The sequence below is a fragment of the Manacus vitellinus genome, unplaced genomic scaffold (assembly GCF_001715985.3).
Source record: "Manacus vitellinus isolate BGI_N305 unplaced genomic scaffold, ASM171598v3 scaffold_30_pilon, whole genome shotgun sequence".
NCBI lineage: Eukaryota > Metazoa > Chordata > Aves > Passeriformes > Pipridae > Manacus > Manacus vitellinus.
This window is the reverse complement of record NW_021940291.1, coordinates 273,845-296,212: the sequence shown is the minus strand read 5'-3', so window position 1 is coordinate 296,212 and position 22,368 is coordinate 273,845. Positions and strand designations below refer to the sequence as shown.

General features: G+C 40.5%; 1 protein-coding gene and 1 long non-coding RNA gene across 3 annotated transcripts in view; one reads left to right on the top strand and one right to left on the bottom strand.

Moving 5' to 3' along the window:
- Window positions 1-7,705: 7,705 nt before the first annotated feature.
- LOC108640287 lies at window positions 7,706-9,807 on the bottom strand. The gene is made up of 3 exons (XR_001921065.1): window positions 9,714-9,807; window positions 8,600-8,768; window positions 7,706-7,879 (listed from the first exon to the last, which is right to left on the bottom strand). It is a non-coding gene; the product is annotated as an uncharacterized LOC108640287 (long non-coding RNA).
- A 10,230-nt stretch (window positions 9,808-20,037) lies between these two features.
- Window positions 20,038-22,368, top strand: part of TOLLIP (toll interacting protein) — a 29,941-nt gene continuing 27,610 nt past the window's right edge. For both annotated transcript variants that reach the window (XM_018076077.2, XM_018076076.2), the window contains exon 1: window positions 20,038-20,055. In XM_018076077.2, coding sequence (XP_017931566.1) covers window positions 20,053-20,055 — 3 coding nt within the window. In that variant the 5' untranslated portion in view covers window positions 20,038-20,052. The remainder of the gene's footprint in view (window positions 20,056-22,368) is intronic.

Here is a 22,368-nt window from a genome sequence, read left to right as displayed (position 1 = left end):
TTAGGGATTAAAAAAAAAGCTTGACAAAAAGATTTGACCTTAATTTAAAAAATTAACACTCTGACAAAAAGAAAACCAAGTCCATTTTCAGTTTAATTAAAATGCCACAATTACAATGTAAATAATTGTGTTTTATTAATCATCCGCATTCAAGCTTGAGACTGGAGCAATACTAATCGTAATTAAGTTGCTGGTGCTGAGTATGGTGCCTTAATAATTACATAGTAGTTAATACAGAATGCTAACTAAAACTGGGAAGTTCTGCATAGCAATTATGTTATCTAAGGCTGCTAATTAGTTATGTTAATTTAGCATTACTTCAATTTCTTGTGTAGACTGAGCTTGTTAAACTGCAAGTCCCCATTGTCCTTTCTGTCATATGCAACGGAACTGATGCTCTCTTTCCCTTTCCATAGAAAATTACACAAGAATGTTTCACACCATCAAAGTGATCTCTAAGGGAGAGAGATTCTACAGAATCTTATACTGTATTTGTTAGTTATTTTTCTGTCATGTGCAGGTAGCAGCATGTTTATAGCTCAGGATGCCTAATCATGACAAGGACCCTTTTAATTGTTAATGTCAAGGCAGAGTCCACTTTTTAAAGTCATTCTTATTAGTACTTTTTTACAGGCAGAAAAAACAAGGTTATTTTAAGGGTTATGAAGAGACCGAGAACAAGAAACTAAGTTAGTCCACAGATAGACCAGAGACAGAATTAAAAAGTCACAGGTAATTCCTGCTCACATTCATAATACGGAGGACTGTGTTTTAAGGTCTGGGCTCGTGTGTCAGGATATGAGCAAGGAGCTGTGAAGCCTCAAATGCCGAATAAGCTGAGCTGAATGTACTCTAAAGCAGACATTGCAAATAGCTTGAGTGCACAAGGTCTCAAAGGTAAAAAGCAATTGAGAAAATACCCTGCTAAGGAAAGTGAACTGGCCCCATTTGTCTATTTAAAATTCTTCAGAAATACAGAAATCAAATGGAGGAAGATTAATGAGTACTTTCCCCGAATCTGCAAGGAATAGCTGTCAGAAAAAGGAAGACAAAGGTCCAGTCTTTCAGAGATACCTCAAGTGGCTGGGAGTCAGTAATCTAATGCCCCCATCTCCTTTTACTACTCCACGACAGGGTGGTTGTCTCCTGAGAATGGGAATAACTTTGAGAATGGGTGGCATTTCTTCTTCACATTTTCCCATTAAGTTGTTGCAGATAGCCATAAGATCTCCTCTCTGCCTTCTCTTCATAAGACTAAAAACTGCCCTTCCTTCAGCCTTTCCTAATAACTTTTATGTACATATACATGCTAAGATCCACAAAGGCATTTGGGCAACCCACTCAACTCAATCACCTGAATGCATTTATGCATCATGGTCTGATTTCTGAATCACCACACAATGTCCTCCTTGTTTCTTAGAGAAGTAAGCTGCTTTGCCCCTATTGTGGAGTGGTTTACCCACTGGAGGCTAAACCTTCTTTGACAGATCCTTCCATTCCCCGCCTTTTTGATCTTGATAGGAAGAAATATATGCTCCCTGTATATTCACGTGGTAGGGCTTAAGGGATAGGGGGTAGTAGTGGCAAGTTCCTTCCCAGTGCAGCAGTTGGGACTCCTCTGTGACTACCCCACGTTCTCAGGTGCCCTGGCATAATAGGTATGAGGCTCTGCAGGTGGAACTGAACAACGATGAGGTCAGTGGTTCACAGAATCACAGCATAGGTCAGGTTGGAAGGGACCAGTAAGTCACGTGGTCCAACCTCCCTGATAAAGCAGGGTCATCCTATAGCACATTGCCCAGGATTGTGTTAGATGGTTCTTGAATATCTCCAGGGAAGGGGACTCTGTAACCCCCCCGGCTAACCTGTTCCAGTGCTTGGTCACTCACACAGTAAAGAAGTTCTTCCTCATGTTCAAGTGGAACTTCCTGTGCATCAGTTTCTGCCCATTCCCTCTTGTTCTATTGATTAGCAACACCAAGAAGAGCCTGGCTCCATCCTCTTGACACCCTCCCTCCAAATACTTATATATATTGATGAGGTCCCTTCTTGGTCACTCTTCTCAAAGCTGAACAGGTCCAAGTCCCTCAGCCTTTCCTCATAAGAGATATTCCAGACCTTTGACCAACTGAGTATCTCTCTGCTGGAACCTGCTTGAGAGAGTCCCTTGGTAGGCTGAAGGCCAACGGAGTCAGGAAGACCTGACATTCTTCCAGAATAAAATCCTAAAGACATAGGAGCAGGCTGTCCACATGTGCTGAAAGATGAGGTGGCTGTCAAGAAGAACAGCCTGGCTGAACAGAGAGCCTTGGCTGCAACACAGAGAAAAAAAGAGAGCATATGTCCTTTCTAAGAAGGGGTAGGCAACTCAGGAAGACTACGAGGATATCATGAGGCTATATAAGGAAAAAAATAGAAGGGCCAAAGCCCAACTAGAACTTAATCTGGCAACTGCAGTAAAAGATTATAAAAATGTTTCTGTAAATACATTAACAACAAAAGACAGGCTAAGAAGAATCTCCATCCTTTATTGGATGCAGGGGGAAACACAGTGACAAAGGATAAGGAAAAGGCTTAAATACTTCCTCAGTTTTTAATAGTAAGACCAGTTGTTCTTGGTGTATCTAGCCCCCTGACCTGGAAGACAGGGAACTGAATGAAGACCCTACAATTCAAGTGGAAATGGTTAGCGATCTGTTACACCACTTAGACACAGAAATCTGTAGTACTGTAGGAGCTGTTAGAAGTGCTTGCCAATCCACTTTCAATCATTTACCAGCAGTCCTGGCTAACCAGGGACGACCCAGTTGACTGGTGGTTAGCAAATGTGATGCCCATCGACAATAAAGGCCAGAATGAGGATATGGTGAACTACAGGACTGTCAACCTCACCTTGGTGCCAGGGAAGATCATGGAGCAGGTCACCTTGAGTGCCATCACATGTCACATACAGGACAACCAGGGGATCAGGCCCAGACAGCATGGGTTTAGGAAAGACAAGTGCTGCTTGACCAACCTGATCTCCTTCTATGACCAGATGACTCACCTAGTGGACAAGGGGAAGGCTGTGGCTGTTGTCTACCTGTAGCCTAGTAAAGCCTTTGACACTATTTCCCACAGCATTCTCCTGGAGAAATTGGCTTCCCATGGCTGGGTAAAAAATTGGTTGGATGGCTGGGCTCAAAGGGTGGTGGTGAATGGAGTTAAATCCATTCAGGAGGTTCAAAAAGGCAAAGTGACTGGTCCTGCACTTGGGTTACAACTACCCCATGCTGTGCCACAGGCTTGGGGAAGAGTGGCTGGAAAACTGTCCGGTGGAAAAGGACCTGGAGGTGTTGGTCAACAGCCAGCTAAACATGAGCAGGCCGTGTGCCCAGGTGGCCAAGAAGGCCAGTGGCATCCTGGCGTGTAAGAGGCCAGTAGGACCAGAGCAGTGATCGTCCTCCTGTACAGGGCACTGGTGAGGCCACACCTCAAGTGCTGTGTCTACTTCTGGCCCCTCACTACAAGAAGGACATTGAGATGCTCAAGCAAGTCCAGAGAAGGACAACAATGCTGGAACACAAGTCCTGTGAGGACTGACTCCCAGCTGAGGGAGCTGGGCCTGTTTAGCCTGGAGAAAGGGAGGCACAAAGAGGATCTTATTGCTCTTTACAACTACCTGAAGGGAGGCTGTAGTGAGGTAGGTCCCAAGTGATAGGAACAAACAAGTTATAAGTGATAGGACAAGAGGAAATGGCCTCAGGTTGCGCCAGGGGAGGTTCAGACTGGACATCAGGAAGAATTTCTTCAAGGAAGAAGGGTGATCAGGCATTGGAACAGGCTGACCAGCAAAGTGATGGAGTCACTATCCCTGGAGGTATTTAAAAGATGTGTAGATGTGGGGCATAGAGGCATCGTTTAGTGCTGGACTTGGCAGTGTTAGGATTACATTTGAACTTGATGATCTTGAATGTCTTTTCCAACCTAAATGATTCTATGATTCTATTCCTTCATGTCTTTAGAGAAATAATCTGAGTGTGGCCAAGATGAAGCTACAGGGAATGTGCCTTTTTCTTTTCTCCTTTCTATTGACTGAGTAAGGGATACAAATAAAGATTTTATGCAAATGCAATGGCAACATCAAGAGCTTTAAACCCTGATCTTATGTTTTCTAATGCCCGTTCATCTCCTATGTTGACTGCTTCCTTATATTGTTTCTATATAAGTTTCTAACTAATGTTCAAACATTGTTCTGAGCTTGTTTGAAAATGGCTGTGGAGACTCTCCAGAGATGATGGAACAAAAGAGAAGAATGCCTTCCTATTCACTCAGCCTTTATGCACACAGGAGCTACTTTTAATATTACAAATGAATACATATGGGGAAACAGATCCTGTCAGCAATAGCACGTCAGCAGCATCTGAGACTGAAAGATGAAGGGAAGCAGGGCTGGCAGCTCTTCTGGGCTCTGCTGAGCCAGGCAAAGCAGCAAATCTCCCACACATCTTTACTGGACAATTAGCTGTTCGAAATGTTTTGCTGCACTTGCTAGCCCCATTGATAGAGCTGGCCTTGAAAAGAAGTTAAATACAGCAGGATACTCAGTGACATTCTTTATCCCACAACTAACAGTTCCTTCACAGTCCTGCTTATCAGATGTTGAAGATGTGGCTGCTTTTGCTTCCTTTTTTTTCCCTTGGTGACTTTACTAGATTTTGATCAGGGTCTGAAGTTCATAATTTGTGTCTGTATATTTTCATAAAACATGTGATTGAGGACCAAATTCTGCTCCAGTTGCTCCTACATAATATGATTCAGAAGTGTTGCATGGGAATGATTTAATTTAGTTCCATTTAGGGACTTTAGTTTTGGCTAGATATCAGGAGAAGGGTTTTCACCCAGAGAGTGGTTGAGCACTGAAACAGGCTCCCCAGGGAAGTGGTTATAGCACCAAGTCTGTCTGAGTTCAAGGAGCGTTTGGTTCATGCTCTCAGGCACGTGGTGTGATTCTTGGGGTGTCCGAAGCAGGGCCAGGACATGGACTCAATGATCCTGATGGGTTCCTTCCAACTCAGCATATTCTATGATTCTATGAACTTTGTAATCCATATAGGAATTCATCAGAGCTACAAAATTATATGTTTTATTTTCCTCAAAATGCTACTTGAGTGGAGAAATGACATTTTATTCTGACATTATTTTCCTAGATTTGTTTCTAACCTTTTTTTTCATGGAAGCAAAACTGTTTTTCAAGAAGCAAATACTGTTCAGAGAGGCAGGCTTCTGTTTTCAGTGGACAACTTTTCACAGTTATCCACAATTCCAAAGGCATTGAGACCATCACTCAGCTACTCAGCAATTTTTAATACCCCAGTTTTACAGAACAGGCAGCTATCAAGGCAAACTGAAAAGCACACATATGCTGTCCTATAGAAAAAATACTCCCTGCATGTAGCCAGTAACATCCCTTGCAGTATCACAAGGCATTTTGTAAACATAAGCCAGGATGGTTATCTCAACTGCAAATTCACAAACAAGGAAACCAAGACCCAGAAGGTTTAAGTAGCTTGGTTACCAGGAAATCTGTGGTTAAGACATCGGTTCTAGAAATCTTTACCAAGTTCCTCATGCTGTACTTACTGGGCTGCACTTCTGAAAGGATTCCCCCCTGAAGCACTGCTAGTTTACAACTGCTCTCCTGGCTCTCTACTGCAGACCATCCAGTTCCTGTTTGAATTTGTTTGGTTATTTTTGTTGACTGCAGCAGTGTCAGCAGAAGCAGTTCATCTCCTTATTCTGCTTGTACATGCAGGAGGGTCTTTTTTAGGGAACTGTCACATATGACTAGCAAGTGGTATGTACCACCACTGATAGAAGCACTTCTGCCCAGGAAGTTTTCAGGTGAGCCACTTAACAAGCTGCCTCTGCATGGGAGCTTTGTCTAGAAAGGTGGAATTCAAAACACTCCAAGGCCTGAACTGCCTCCTACAGGTGAGTCATTTGCAAATGTTTTTTATATAGTACAGGGTAAGAGCACACAGTTCAGCTGGTGTGCAGCAGGGTCATGTGTAGCTTATTTCAGTATCTTCAGTCCAAATGTCCCAGTAGAGCATATATTGGGCCATTATGAAAATTTGGGATCTTGTCTGAAGACAGGTCAGCCTGCATCTGCTTCCCCTTCAAATCTTTCCCAAAGTACAGACATCTGGACTTTTTCAAAGGCATGGAAGGCAATTAGGCATGCAGCTCCAAATGTTTCTCAAAATCTTCCCCACAAACCCTTAGAAATACAGACCCTTGTGCTCATGCTGTTCTCCAAGTGCTGAAATAAGTGGAATTACAACAGTGCAAGATAGAAGTGAGGGGAGGAAATGACCCCATGAGAGGCCCTTCTGGATGGCAATGCTGAAAATGAAGCTGTTAATCATCACACTGCATAGTGATGAGACTCCACTGTCAGGCTAATAAGTACTCTGATCCAGCATGGTATGGATGCACAACCAGATGTGTTCTTGTCTGCAGAGGCATCAGAGAGATTTCAAGGTCTGCAGTGGATCTGCTGGACACAGAGGAATTATTAACAGTGTTAGCAATTTGAATAGTTAAATTGATGAGGGGCTCAGAGAAAATGTCAGTAAATTAGAGACATTTCAAAAGCATTAAGGTTGAGAATTTTGTTAAAGGACATGTTTATTATAGAGATGACTGAAGCCTGTTAGAAATGAAAAGACATTTTATAATATCACTTGACTGAAAAAACAAGGGCATAAATATGTCTGTAAGTACACATGCACACATTCAAACACACTGGTAAGCTTCTAAGAGAGCAAAGTTTCAGACAAACAAAATGAGAGCAAGAATTTGAACAGGGTGGGAAGTTGAAACAGAAGCTTTTAACTTCTTCCTGATTTCTTGGCTCAAGTATTGAATATAATAAAAGAGAAAGCAGAACAACAGGATTTTCTATTTGATTCTCCCTCCTGCTGCTCTGTGAATGGAAGTGGTGAAGCGCTGAGGATGGGGGTAGGCAGGGGAGATAGGGGTCTGAAGAGAGAAGAGAAAGAAAAGGCTTCTTAAGGCTTTCTACTTTTGTGCATTAAAAGTTTAAAATATTGTAAAACTAATTATTTTATGAGAAATGCACTGCTGTATTGTCTAAATGTGAAGACAAAATATATTTTTTTACCGTAATCAGCAGAAATCATCCATCTCTATAATGTTTCCTAACCTCTTGATTAGCACAAAGTTAATTTGGTGCTTATCAGTCCAAAGCAAGAGGAGCATGAAATTAAGTTAGGGCCAAATCTTCATTTCCTTCCTTTGACAACTTCCTTTTGACACAAACAGTCATTTTGTTCAATCATGAATGAGTTTAAAATAGATGATAACTTTCTGATTTCTGCTGTTATAGAGTATTTCCATGTTATTCAACAAGGCATTTTTCTTTGCTGCCTTTTATTTATCCCTACCTCTAAACCTCCTGAATACTCCCTTAAATACAGCAGGTCCAGTGTGGCTCTGGTGTAACTCTCTGGCTTTCCAACTTCCTTTCAAATTACAATTTTGGACTTATTTTCTAGTAATATCAACAGATGAAATGATGTTGTATGTAGATGCTTCTTTTCCAGTTTTATGACAAACCATGGTGGTCCAAGGAGTAGCTTCTTTTAGTTTCAAAGGCTGAACTTTATCCTCCTCAAATTGTAATATTCCCTCACTATTGTCTACAGGAGTTTGTCTTGCTCTCCTGCATCAATATACAACACAGGCAGGGAGGCTGCACTTCTGAAACAACCACATGGAGTCTTCAAGAGGCAGCCTGAAGCCATGTGAGGAGTCATCAGCAGGGTTTTTCAGTGATTATCACTCTCCTTAGTCTTCCTTGGGTTTCCTGTAGCTGGTGGAATGTGTTATACTGAAGGTTAGCTATGATGAATGAACCCCATATGGATTAAAATAAGTTGGGACATAACCTCATGTCTCCTTACAAGGTTTCCCTTCTATAGAAGTTCACGGCATATTTCTGAATCTCCTTCCATCTTCCCCCACCCTTTCTGCTTCTTAGGGAAGTGTGTTTTAAAGGGACATGGTTCAAAGATATTTCATTACAAGTCAATTGTTGCACATGCAGAGCTGCTGCATATCCCAGTCTTATTAAAACAGTAAAGACTTTGCACACTGAAAATGATGCCAACAGGTTCAAGCTTTACAATGCCAAATATATCACAATTTTTCTTGCTCTCGTTGCCTTTTCTCCTTGTTTTCCCTACAACATTAGTGGATGCTTCCATTCAAGAGACATTTAAAGAGGGCATTTTTTGAGACCACTTGGAATTGCCTTTATTGATACACCTGATATCCCTACTGAAATCTAATTTGCAGTATGGGGCTTTGTAATTTCATGCTAGAATAGCATAAAATGGAAGAATAACTCATCCAGAAGGAGAGGATTACGTAACAGTAGTGAAGGAGAATCAGCATAGACAGGGAAAATCCTTTGCAAAGCTGCTGGTTCTGCAGTGCTGTACACCTGCTAATTGATTTCAAACAACGGGGAGACCCACTGCCAACTAGCGGAAGAAAAGAGAGGGGGAAATTAATAGTTAATACAGCTCACCTAAATTAACTCACTTCACAAAAACGTATGCAACTGAATAAAATCTTCCTGTGTTGTCCAAGCTCCATCTCATGAATGCCTGCTTTTCCTTCTGTGGGAAAGGTGTCATTGGTGTACTTCAGCCACTGAGAATGAAGAATGAGACATTTGCTGTAGGGATGTGCTCAGCCTGTTACAAGTCATGACAAACAGAAGCAGGACAGTTGAGTTCTGGGAGAGCCATGACACACCACATTATGGATTTGGTGTGAAAGTGTGCCGAGATAATGAAACCTGTGGACTCTGCCCCAGGAAGGACACTTGTTAGCAAAGCAAAGGAACTGCTGGCAGACACACTGAAGAAACTTTGAAGATTGATGAGCTGGGCTTGGAAACCTCATTGGTTATTCTAACACATGGATGCTCTAAAGGTGCCACAGATCTCCACTGGAGAATGGGGCGGACAGCCCTACGCAGGCTACTTTGCTTGTCCTGGTATTGGAGTACTTGAGGATGGGACTAGTGTGAGAATAGCAATGACACTCAGTGCTGTATACAGCTATTCTAGGCTACTCCTTACCTTGAAAATACCCACAGTAGAGGCATAGATAAAATATGCTGCCAACCAAAGGTATACAAACCTTTGTATACAAAGTTCAGGGTGGAGAAAAAACAAGGCTGAGAATTGCCATGGATAGGAGCAGGAGACGGGTGGGAGAGCCAAGGAGAGAGGGCTAGAGGAGCTCTGCTGCAAGAACACCCCACTAGTTTCACCCTACATTTTTTTAAGCCAGTATGAATTCTCCTTGCTGCTGCTAGTGTTATGGGGATTGCTGTTTTATCGATCTATGCACCATGATTTCCACATTTGTCTCCTAAATGGTTACTGTTATCTAAGAATCTCATGTACAATTCAGCTGGAATTGCTCTAACATGCAGAATGCTATGTCATCTAAAAACAGGGTCACTTCACTGTTCATAACAGTTTTTTGAACATTCATTCAGTAAATATATAAAAACATCACTCCTACCATGGTGCCTTTCGCCACTCTGTTAAATACTTAGCTGTTTTGAAAATTGATATATTTCTGTGCACTGTTTAACTCTCAACTAATTTCTAACGAAGTAACATTACCCTAAAGCTCTTAATTTTCTTAATAACATCTTCTGATACTTTTTTTTCACAATATCTTGCAAGCAACGGCTGCCCGATAGGAGCAGGCAGTTAGGGACAATGGAGTAGTGACATCCACACTATGTCACACTTGGGCAGGCTGGAAGATCTCAGAGCACAGCAGTGTTCTGCCACCTTGACTGTGCTTTGTCTGTTTAACAGGAAAACCTCTCTGGTTAATAAATTTTCTTTCAGAAATTAAAACTTGCAAAAGCAAAGATGGCACCTCAGAGAAACAGTAGCAGAGCTAGATATTGGAAATCAGAATTTACTGAAAGAAAGTGAAGATTTGAAGGATGCCTTCAGGTGACTGCAGGCCAGTGCAATCTGTTTGAGGACATCAGTAGAAAACCTGTACAGAGAAGTGGATGATGCCAGGGACACACTGGAAGACAAAGACAACAAAATCAAACAATTAGAACTGAAGAGTAAAAATTTGTATTAAAGCAATGAACAACTGGAGGCAGAGATCATGGCAATGTCCTGACAGATTTCTCTATACTAAGATAAAATGTATCATAAAATGGATATATTAGAAGTAAGAAATATGAAAATGAGACATTTGGAATGCTTGCAAATCACACAGGGGTTGAAGGAGAAACTGTATGAACAAGAAAAACTCAGAGCCTGCCAGTTAAGGAATGTATTAGAAGAACTTTACAAGCTCAGGGAACTTCAGAGGAATTGGATTCTGCAAGTGAAAGGACAACTAGAAGAATTAGCTGAGAAAGATGCACTTTTGGCAGTAGTAATGAAAACAAATACTGGCATGCTCCCCCTTATTGCATAAGTATGCTGAAGCCAAGCTTCTGGAAAACTGCCTTTCTTTGCTTAAACCACAAAATTTCTTCTGTTACATTTGGAATATCTTAAAGGTCTTGCCATTAGTAACAGTTCGCTTTGGACTTTTCAGTTACTATTTATCAGTAACAACATTCCACTATGTTCAGTGGCAGTACATTTGATATGCTGGTGCAAATCCTTATCCATACTTCAGTTTTAAAAATGGACTCTTATCATTTTAAGAATAGCTATAAAGGCTCTGCAGAGCTGTCCGCATCAATTTAGTGATTTCCCCTTGGACTGCTTCTGACTGTGATAGGGTTAAATTTCTTCACAAAACCTTGCATGGTGTTACATTTTAGATTTGTCATTAAAATAGGTTTTAGATTTGTGAATAAAACGGGGATGTTTTCGTTCTCACTGAGCTTTGCTTACACAGTGTCAAGGCCTTTTCTGCTTTTCACACTGCCTCACCAGTGAGAGGCTGGGGATATGCAAGAAATTTGGAGGGGACACAGCTGGGACAGCTGACCCCAACTGACCTACGGGATATTTCATACCATATGATGCCATGCTCAGCAATAAAACTTAGTGGTGGAGGAATGGCAAGAGCTGCCATTCCTCAGGCACTGGCTGGGTATTGGTCGGTTGGTGGTGAGCAAGTGTTTTCTTTTGCATCACTTTTTTTACTTGATTTTGTTTATCGTGGGGGTTTTTTTGTACTTTCCCCCACCCTCTTCTTAAAAAAATATTAAATTCCCTTTATCTCAATGCAAAAGTTTTCCCATTTTTACCCCTCTGATTCTACCCCTAGTCCTCCTTGAGGGAAAGTGAACAAGCTGAGCTGTGTTGCTCAACTGCCTACCAGGGTGAAACCTTCTGTGCATTAATACATGAGCTGATGTGGGGTTTTTTTAGAAAGCAAGTAAACTTTAGGTTCTGAGCATAGTTTTTTTTAAATTAGATTGTTAACTGTGAATATATTTTATAGTAGATAGCTGCGTGTAGTAAAAAACCCAACAGAGAACTCACTGCCTCAGGCAAAGGAGACAAAAAAAATGCAGTTTGCGGTAATCTGACTGAAAGTGGGCAATGTACAGTACTTCATCCAGGATCCTGGAATCCACTTCCCTACTAGACTGTCAGCTTCTAAGTTTTTTCATCTACAGGTCACATTGCAGATTGCAGAGTATATGTTTTCTACAGACTTTGAGAAAGAGCATGAAGGAACCTAAAGATGTCAGAGGGTATGTTAGTTTAGGTTGTTTAGGAAGGGCTTTCATTAGTGGACGTTAATTCAGACAGTGCATATTTACATTTGGCTGAAAGCTTTTGTTTGTGCACCTAGACACAATAGGCACTGAAACTTCTTAAATACAAATAAATAAATACATGTCATTTTTGTGGATGAAAAGTTAAATCCTAAAGTCCAACTTGGCAGCTGGCCAACTGGTAATCATGCTGAGCCTTCAGAATAATCCCTGACATTTATGAACAAAGCAGGTAGATGAAGCTTGCCAGGCAGAAGCTGGCAAGAAAATGTGCACTGAACAAATATGATATAGGGAAAAAAATTCTGAGATGGTGAAGGGAAAGCTGTGATTCCAGGAAATCATTTTCACTGTAGCTTGTAGCAGCGGTAATGAAGAAAAATTCCAGAGATGAAAAGCCTAGAACAACCCCTTAATCTCTTCTGTGCCTCTCCTGTGTGACAAGTCACCCTTTGAAATCAGAAGAGATACAATCCAGAAGAGGAAAGTTTGAGCATAAAGAGATTGGGCAATGCTCGGAGGTAAGATGAAGTCAGAACAAAGAATTCTACTTAAGATGCTGAACTGTGACTCAGAGGAACTAAATTTTCTTCCTGCGTCTTTCCTCCTTTTCCTCTGGCAAGTCAATCTCTCCATATCTTTGTTCCCCAACTGAATAATGAAGCAGTAATATTAAATAGTATGTTTCTTTTCATACTTGAAAGCATTGGTTTGTTTGTTTGTGTGTTTTAAACTAGAATACTTTTACAGAACTGAGGGAGGGAATTGTAAGACAAATGGTTGAAAGAGCAAATGTGAGGGGGTAAAAAAGGAGTTGTGGCAAAGGCTGAGGGTAGAAATCTCTTACTCTGTATCAATGACATCAGTCAGAACAGTATATACACACCTAAAAATGCTTTAATCAGAGAAAATGCCTGGTACAATTAGAACCCAAACTAAATACAGACCTTTAAGTACTATTTTTATTGGATAATACTAATAATGAGATGTGAACTGCCTTTAAGGAGGTATTTGTGTCAATGGAGTCTGAATTGTATTACCTGAAATTCATCGGCAACTGCACCTGTGCAAAGCCAGACTGATGTCACCTCATTCTTGTTATCCAGTGCCACAGGGAAAGCTATGAGAAAAACAAATGTTTGGTGGGATCAAAGTTAAAAAGGGTTCCAGAAATATGTCCTGAGACGAGTCACAGAAGATAACTCTGCAATGGGGTCGATAGTTTGTTGCCCTCATTTTTCAACAGATCTTCTCAACTAGCTTCAGCTGCTGTTTTGATAAACTATTTCAATAGTGATATTTACAGGTGATACAAAACTAAGTTGGTTTTTTTTTATGCTAAACCAGGGATAAAGAACCAAAATGAAGAGAAATCACATATGCAGCACTGTCCTTTCTACAATTTGCAGTCTTTATGAATGATGCATAAAGGCTCAAAGAATCCTATGATGTTTCTGTCTTTCTCATCTTTATTTTAGGGGTAAAGTGGAAAGAAAATTATGTGCTTGGTTATCACAAAAAAAAAAAAAGAAAAAAAGGAAAGCAAAGTTTTATTTTTAATTCACACATTTTTCATGTTCTGAATATAGCTGTATTGCTGAATTCCTGCAGGGGAAATCTGTATAATTACAGTCAGGTGACACCACCTTCGTGTTGAAGACACCAATATGTGCCAGAAAGTGCTACATGACACTATAAGCAGCAGAAGGGAAGCCAAGCAAGAAGTGACTTGAAACAGGTACCCGAGCATATGTGTTATATGGATCTGTTATATATGTGCATTATACAAACTTTTGCTTTCTTTACAGTTTATTAGAATTTTGGTTAAAACCACACTAAGAGCAGCAATTCATTGCTTTTAAACAGCAATTTTCTTAATCTGAAAACTTTACATGCAAAGATGATGAAAGCTAGTTTTTCTTACCTGCCTTATTTCATTACTTTTTCTAGCATTCATTCTTTCCAAGTGCATTCTTACAGACAGCTTGAGGCATACATGCAGCCTCATGAGGGTTCATATGCACACATACTGCTGCAGTTATCCTAACCAGAAGACCACTGTGTCTTAATAAGTTAGTGACCAATAGCACAGCTAACCTGAGACAGTGCAGGCTTGTGCTGTGCTCTACATTCAGCTTGGTATGTGGCCTCTGGTGCGCTGCACACATCCCCTGGCTGCAGGGGGAACCCAGCCTGATCATGGTCATGAAGGAGCCTGCTGGCAGCTCCCATGTGGCACCAGTGATTACCACCTGCATGCCCTGTATCTTAAAACACACTTCCATTTTTTCTTTCTCCAGTCTTTCAGAAGACAGAAAGGAATGATGCACACTCTCTGAATATTGGGGGTTTAATTTCTTCCTGTAAATTACAGTATATATATTGCATATTGCAGTAAGTGCTGAAGACCTTGATCAAAAGGACCTTTTGTACTAAACACTCGCCCCATGTTCTCAGATGATCCTTCCCTTGAATTGTAGCACTCAATAGGTGCATTAATGGCACCTTGTTTGGGAGTGGAGAGGCAGCGTGGTGAGATCAAATCACTTATTGAGATCATAGAGCCTATAGAAACTAAACCTAGATCTTCAGCAAGTCTAATTAGATGCCTATTGCTCTTCTGTTTAAAGCAATTAGCTTTAAACACAAGACCAATACCTCATTAGAAGTCTCCCTTGCAGGGAGAAAATAAGTTTCTTCATTCACATACTTATGTGACTGAACACTGAGGTGTCACCATATAAGGTGACACCTAATAATCAGTGAACAGAAGTAGGAGTCAAAGAATGCTTGTAATATTTAGCTAGAGATGTAGACTCGTCCACTCCTGATGTTTGAGAACGCTGAACGTACAGCTGACTCAGTATCTGATTTCTTTACCTTAACATTGCCTCTAGTATCCCAACAACTCTGAGGGTGTTGGAAAAAACATGCTAAAAAGTTGCAGAATGTGCTGTATTTTCAGAGGTACTGCACTCCTGCAGCTTCTATTGACTTCCCTGAGGCAGCTCTGCAGAGAAGCAAAACTGCTGTTCCTCTCTGGGCAGAGCTCCAGACAATCTTTGTATAACAGCGCTGACTTCAAAGGAGGCTGAGGATCTGACCATCAAGAAACCAGAGCCAGTACATATAAAATCATTTCACTGCAGGCACCAAGTGTATTTCTGTGCAACTTGCCCTGTCTCCCATAACCTGTCACATTCAGCAAGAAAGGCTCTGGAGGAAAGATGGAAATAGTAAATTAGGCTGCTGAATTATTTGAAAATAATCTTTTCCAAAGGGAATATAGGCTACAGACTTTTAAGAAGATGGGACTTTAGAGCTGACAAGTGTATCTAGCATGTCAATGTGGTAATGAAGTTAGTTCTGCACTGTTTGGAAAACAGCAAATTTCCTTGCAAGGTTTGTGATTAAACATCTAACAGAAAATAATGATTTCCTTGCAGGCACTGAGGCACCAAATAAAAAGACTTAGAGGAAGAGCCTACCAGAGAAAGAACCTACTAAATATCACTATTGAAAGCCGCTGTTATTGTAGAGTCCTCATACTATTCACTGTTAATTAGAAAAATTCATATCTGTAAAACTGAAGTACCCAGTGGGAGAAAGTATGCTATTTAGTGTGCAGAAATCTTTTTACACACAAAAAAATGGTGCCTATTCTGTAAAAAACAGCAGTTGCAGAGAGGAGAGAGGATATTGACTTGTATGTATGTCTTGTTATTGAGGGGGATCAACAAATTAACTAAATTACAAAGGAGAAAAACTATGTTTTGCTACATATGAATAAAATTTTCCATAATGAACCTGAGTAAGAAGAAGAGCAGTGGTTGCTTGTCCGGGGAGGGAGTGGGAAAGAAAGAATTTCTGCCCAGAAATTCACATTTGCACTACTTGTGCCTATACAAAATATGAGATCAAATGGAAATGTATAACTAAATTGATTATAAAGTATTTGGAAGAAATCTGAAAAAAAAAAAATTGGGCTCATTAAAATTACTCTAAAATGATACCCTTAACTTTTTGAAGGAATTTGTTGCTTCTTCCTGTGTCATTTCACTCTCATTTTTCATTGTTTCTTCCCTTCTATGTCTTAATTTATATTTTGGTGAGGAGAAATTTAGTGAGCAGACAAAAACAATTCTCTAATTTTTCTACATATTTATTTTATATTCTGAAAAGACAACAAATAAAAAATGAAACAAATACATGGAAATTCACAGAGCACATGAACAGGATTCCTATAATATCTATTCATAGCCTGGCATGGTACTAGGTACAAATATGTATATCATAACTGAGAATGCTTCACATCCTCCTTCTGTGAGACTACAATGCCAAAATCTACATTGCTTTAATCTTTATTTTCAAATAATGACTTCTAAATTCTCTATTTTTTTTTAAATGAGGCAGCAGGGTATTCTCCTCTTCGAAAAATAATCTAGATAAAAAAGGATAATCTGATTCAATAGGAAAGATGTGAAAATTGTATTTGTTAGATTTCTCTAGATAAGAGAGCAACTTCTTTTTGAATAAACAAACATGTTGATTTATTCACAGTTACTGTGGGTAGGTATTTTTACCAATCAAACATAACAGGTATATATTGTAGAACAACATCAAGAGGCGTTGAGAGGATGCAACTCAGTAAAAACAAACAGGTCACACACTTAGGCAAGAATAATGAACTGCAGAAAAATAAGGTGAGGAAGAACAAGCTAAATAATTGCATGTCAGAAACAGATTTGGATGTTAAATAGATCATAAGAAGAATAGAAGTGAGAAATGTTATGCTGCTGTAAAAAAGGGAAACCCTTATTGCAATTTATAGCCTATGTTATCACCTAAAAAATATTTAGCAATTCTTCAGCTCTCCTTGAAGATGTCTGCCCCAGCTGTGTCCAATTTTGGATACTTCAAGGAAGGTATTTTCCTACTGGGGAAAAAAACAGAGGAAGATAACAATAATTATCAGGCTTGCTAAAAGTATACTTGTAAGGAAAAGCTGAAGGAATTAGGATAAATTTAATCTGACATTCCTCTGAACAGCTGAACTTCAGAGAAAAGAAAACTAAGAGGTAAAATAGTAACAACTTTCGAGTACACAAAAGGTAATTTCAATAAGAGGAACAAGATGTTTTCTGTGTCTGCTGTGCACAGGACAGAGGCATTTTGCTCTCCTGACTTTGCTCATCTCTGTTGAAATGCTGTCTGGAAATGGACATGTTACCCAAATAACACTAAATACAGTCTTTTCACTGCTACAATTTTCCTGGTGCATTAAAAATACACTTAAGAAATACAGTTTGGGAAAAGCATGGCAGAACTGGAGAAAACGGAAAAAATCCTCCCATGATTGTAGATGACTCTCCTCCTCTGAAGCAGCTTCTGCCTGAAATTGTTTTCAAAGAACCTTCCCCTCACCTCTGTGCTGAACGAACCTACAGAAAAACCTTGCACAAGTTGATTTGAAACGAAATAACTCACATTTTGGAGTGGACTGTCTGATGAAGATGTAGTTATAAAATAAATAATGATTCAGCTCTAGCTTTCAATTTTGTCCTTATTAAGTTGCTCAACCAGGTGTTGAAGGCAATAGAATTTGCTTTTCCTCTGTTGGAAAGCTATTTTGAGTGCAGCGTGACTGAAGAATAGCCACTTAATAGCTGCTCGGCAGTGCTCTTGGCTTTGCTGCTAGAATCCCCCACAATTGCTCGAACAACACTTTTGCCAATACTGATCTAGCTCAATCAGCAGCTGTAACACTGGAGTATGAAATTCTGCACTGTTTGTGACGGTGGTAAGTTGCCTGCTGTTTAACACCTCTGTTTCATGGTCTGGTGTCAGGAGGGAGGCATCGCTGATTTTGATCTTCAGTTTGTATTTAATTCTTTCTCTCTTCAATCTATTCAACTGAATTCTCTTGTAGTCTTAGTGCAGTATCCATCCTGACTGAAATTCCCGGGTAATGTTGCTGTGTGCTTTTACGGAGCTGCCACGTTTTATGCTGGAGCTATATTTCCTTCATGATGGGGGATGTAATTCTTCTGCATCCCAACTGGACTGTGAGGATTAATTAAAGTTTGCAATGCACAGTGAATACCTTGTATGCCATTGAAGTGGAAATTATTGTTTATTACAGCCAGTCTGAATGCCATCTGGGATTTCCATGTTCCTATTTCAGCTCAGTTGTACATTACCAAGCTCGATCTGTTACCATGAACAAAAGATTAGCATTCTTGTTCTGTGTTTGGTGCTGTGTCCAGCCCTTGTGTAAATCTGCATACATCCCGAGAAGCTACGCTTAGCACACTAGGGCTCCAAAGGCTTTTCTGTAGCTGGAAGCCTACAACATTCCTCTCTTTTTTCTGCACTTCCACTCTGGTATGTGTTGGATCCACAAAGCAGTAGATCCCTTTGGCCTTCTCCACTGTCACCCTTGCCTGCAAGTCAGCTTTGTGAGACTGTGTAAGGAAGGATGGTGGAATTGGGCTCTGCATTTTGCAAAAGATGCTTTTTCCCATGCAATAGAATTGTAACTTTTTTGTGGTATCTAAAATCCCACGTGGACATGACAAAAAGGGCTGAGATCCAAGCCAGTAATGTAAGTGATGCATAGCCATCCCACAATATTCTTGTATGTTTGCAATACCTACAAAATTTAACCCCAAACCTGTTTTGCTAGTTCACTGTGAGATCCTCTGCAAGGCCAGTGAGTATCTCTGAACTACAAAAACCACAACTATGATTTGTTACTCTGCTTTTATGGACTGGCTTTAGATCAGCTAAGAGTACATTTTAAAACACATTCTTGTGTCTTCACTGTCTTTGTAAGTCACAATAAGCAAATGGGGTTAAATAACTGTAGGAACTCGCCCAGTACCATGAGAGATACTCAAAATGGCATAAAATGTAACCACCCAACCTACTTGTGAGCTTTCCCTGGGGAACAGATGAGCTAACAAAGAGTTTAAAGTTTACTTCCTAACTGAAGGATTCTATTATGTATCTTATCTAAATAAACTGGGAGGCTTGACCTTCCTAGGAGTGCACTATTTTCATAGAGGTACAAGTGTAGTCCTCTGACCACACTGCCATTTACATCTTGCTGGTCTGACAGGTTTCAGTTTTAGAGTCAGACCCCAGTGCTGAGTGCTAAATAAATACCTACCAGAAGTTAGATGTTATCCATCTGAGCTTTGTGTTTGCTCACTCCTTCCATAGCATTAGACTCTCCTCCACCTTTCAAGTGTCCCTTCTGGCTTTCGGTACAAGCACAAAATTAATTTGGCAGGAATTCTGCTGTAACTGTTCTTCAGTGAGGACAACATCATGTGCATTACTCTCTTCCTCTGCCATGCTGAGACATTATTTTCTGATTTTATGAAGAAAAGCTTAGGTGCCATCTACACTTTCATATTCTGGAGCCAGCCTAGGGAGCAGTGCCTATTTGATAATTTTCAAGCAACCACACCATGTGGACACATATCTGTTTGTCTCTACACACATCCAACCACCCGTCCAGTCATAATCAATTTTTACTTAAAGTCTTTGGAGATATTAAGCTCTTCGAAATTTCATAAAAAGAGTCAAGTGGTTACAGAAAATAAACTCTATTAAGTGTCCCCACCAGGCAAAGGTTTTGGCAAAGGGCATTTGGGCCAGTATTGGGGAACCAGCATGGAGAGCTGAGAAACATGGATTATCTCTTACACGGCCAATAGCTGGGAGCAAGGAGATGAGGTTATAAAAAATGTGAACAGAAAGCTCCAGGTGAAATTTCAGGCAATACAGGGCTTGTGACAAATCTGAAGGATAGATGAAGAACTGGGAACAATAGAGAAGAGACTGGAAATCCGAATGAAAGAATGATACAGGAGAAATTGACATCTAAATGTTTATTACAAGATAAACACAATTTATTGTCATTATAGCTTCTCTGATTACCTTTCAACCTTTTCTTAATGATGCCCATATGTTGCAAATAAGAAGGTTTTATGACTTCTGTTCTCTCACCTTTCCCATGGCTTACATTCCCACTTTAATTAACACGCTGACATCAGATGCCTCGCCTAATGCTCTTGTCCCAGTACTCCGTCTGTGCTAATCTCTGGGGATCCACTTCCCGTTCCCGTGATGTTCGCCAGGTGGCGATGCCGGCACTGCTGTGCCGTTTCCAGGCCTTAAGGGGGCAGGGGGCCTTGTTTAACAACAAAAACTTGAAAAAATGCTTCAAATGACTTAAAATGGTGAGTAGAAGTATGTTATTGGATTCTATGTGGATTTCCTGAGAACAATAATAAAACAAGAAAATAAAATATGTAGTGAGGAAGTGGTAGCGCTGTCAGGAAGGGGCAATGCTCACTTTAGTCGCTGTGTATCTCTGTATGAGGACAATGAATGTCAAGAATCTATGAATTAATATTACTTTCTTTTTCTGTTGATATAAATTTCATAGGGACAACAACATTTTTTTCCTATCTGATCTCTTTGAAATTATTGTGACTAGATGAGGTCTTGGAATTAAATCCATGGTGAATAAAACTGTAACTGCTCATGACTTACCCAAAACTAATATACTTGCTCATGTTCTGGTATCTCCAACATAAGAAGGATATGGAACTGTTGGAGCAAGTCCAGATGAGAGTCACAAAGTTGATAAGGGCACTAGAGCAGCTCCCCTACAAAGACAGGCTGAGAAAGCTGGGGTTGTTCAGCCTGGAGAAGGTTGCATGGAGACCTCATAGCAACTTTCCAGTATTTGAAGGGGGCCTACAGGAAAGCTGGAGAGGAACTCTTCATCAGGAACTGTAATGATAGGACAAGGAGTAATGGGTACAAATTGAAAGAGAGAGAATTTAGCTTAGGTATTACAAAACATTGTTTACTGTGAGGATGGTGAGGCACTGGAAAAAGTTGCCCTGAGAAGTAGTGGATGCCCCATCCCTAGTGGTGTTAAAGGCCAAGCTGGATAAGTCCTTGAGCAACCTCATCTAGTGTGAGGTGTCGCAGCCCATGGCCGGGGGTTGGGACTAGATGATCTTTAAGGTCCCTTCCTACCCTCAGAGTTCTATGAATCTATGATTCTGTGTAATAATGGAGATAAGCATTGACTTTCTTCCATTACCTCTATGGGGCTTACTGACTGCTTTAACCATGTTAGCTCAAGAAACTTCTATCCTTTAATTATTGAAACTCTGCTGCACATATATAGAATATAAAGAAATTGAGTTTCCCAAAAGATGCTTCATCGGGATAGCATTTGTTATAAACTACCACAACTGTAGCAGCACTCAAGCTTTGTACAGACAGGGCACATATCGGATATTTTAAGTGCTGAATGTTCTTAATCACTTTGTTTAAAATTACTTTGCATTGCCACTTCATATCGTGCGCTGTCTCTGCTAAGAAACCTATACAAGAGCCAATGAAAAAAATTTAGTCCTGTTAGCTTCTTCTATGAATCTTAACTCCTTATCCCTGAAAAAAACCAAACTTTGTCAAGAGACAAGCTAAAAAAAAGAAGGGGGGGGGAATTTACAGTGCTTTGTAAATAAAAAAAGCTGATGCCTTTTCAGGTTTGGTTCTTTTTTATTGGTAAGAACAACGGAAGGACAATTTGATTCTTTAATGGTTTTGCAGGTTGACATGAATTCCGCTTCCAGCAGAGGAAGTGCTGACAGGAGTAAGAGGAACCTTAGAGCTGTTCCCGTCAGCTGGTGACTTTCAGCTGGCATCACCTGTGTCCCTTCAATGGCTCCCAATCCAGTACACCCTGTCTTACTCATTTCTCTGAGTATCATGACACAGACTGAGGAAGTTGGGGCTGTTCAGCCTGGAGAAGAGAGGGTTGTGTGAAGACCTTTCCAGGGCCTACAGGGAAGCCAGGGAGAGACTATTCATCAGGAACTGTAGTGATAGGACACAGAATAATGGATATAAATTGAAAAGGGGGAAAATCAGCTAAGATATTATGAAGAAATTATTTACTGTGAGGGTGACAAGACTGGAACAGGTTGCCTAAGGAGGTTGCAGATGCCCCAACCCTGGAAGTGTTCAAAGCCAGGCTGGATGGGGCCCTCAGCAACCTGGTGTGGTGGGAGCTGTCCCTGCCCGTGGCAGGGGGGTTGGAACTGGATGATCTGTAAGGTCCATTCCAACCCCTTAACATTCTGTGATTCTATGAAGTAAAAAGATGAAGCTGTTCCCACTGAAAGTATAGTGTGGGGGAAAAAAAAAAAGAAAAAAAAAGCTGGTGCTATATTTGGAGCATTCCTAATTGCACTGTTCTATTTCTAGCTGCCAAAATCCGTGCTAGAATTTTAATTAAGGGCTAAAATTATGCCGCAGATCCTGACAACAGGAAACAGCCCTAACAACGGGAAACAGTTCTGTTATTTAAACAGGCTTTGGAATAATCAGACTTTATCTCCCGAAGCGGCACTCCAATGAATATTAAAGCTGCTTTTGTTCTCCCGGAGAGGGCTGCGCTTGCTCGGCAAGCTTTGGGAAACCACTGAGGCCAGGCCAGGCAGTGGGTCGTTCCCTTTCACATATGGCTG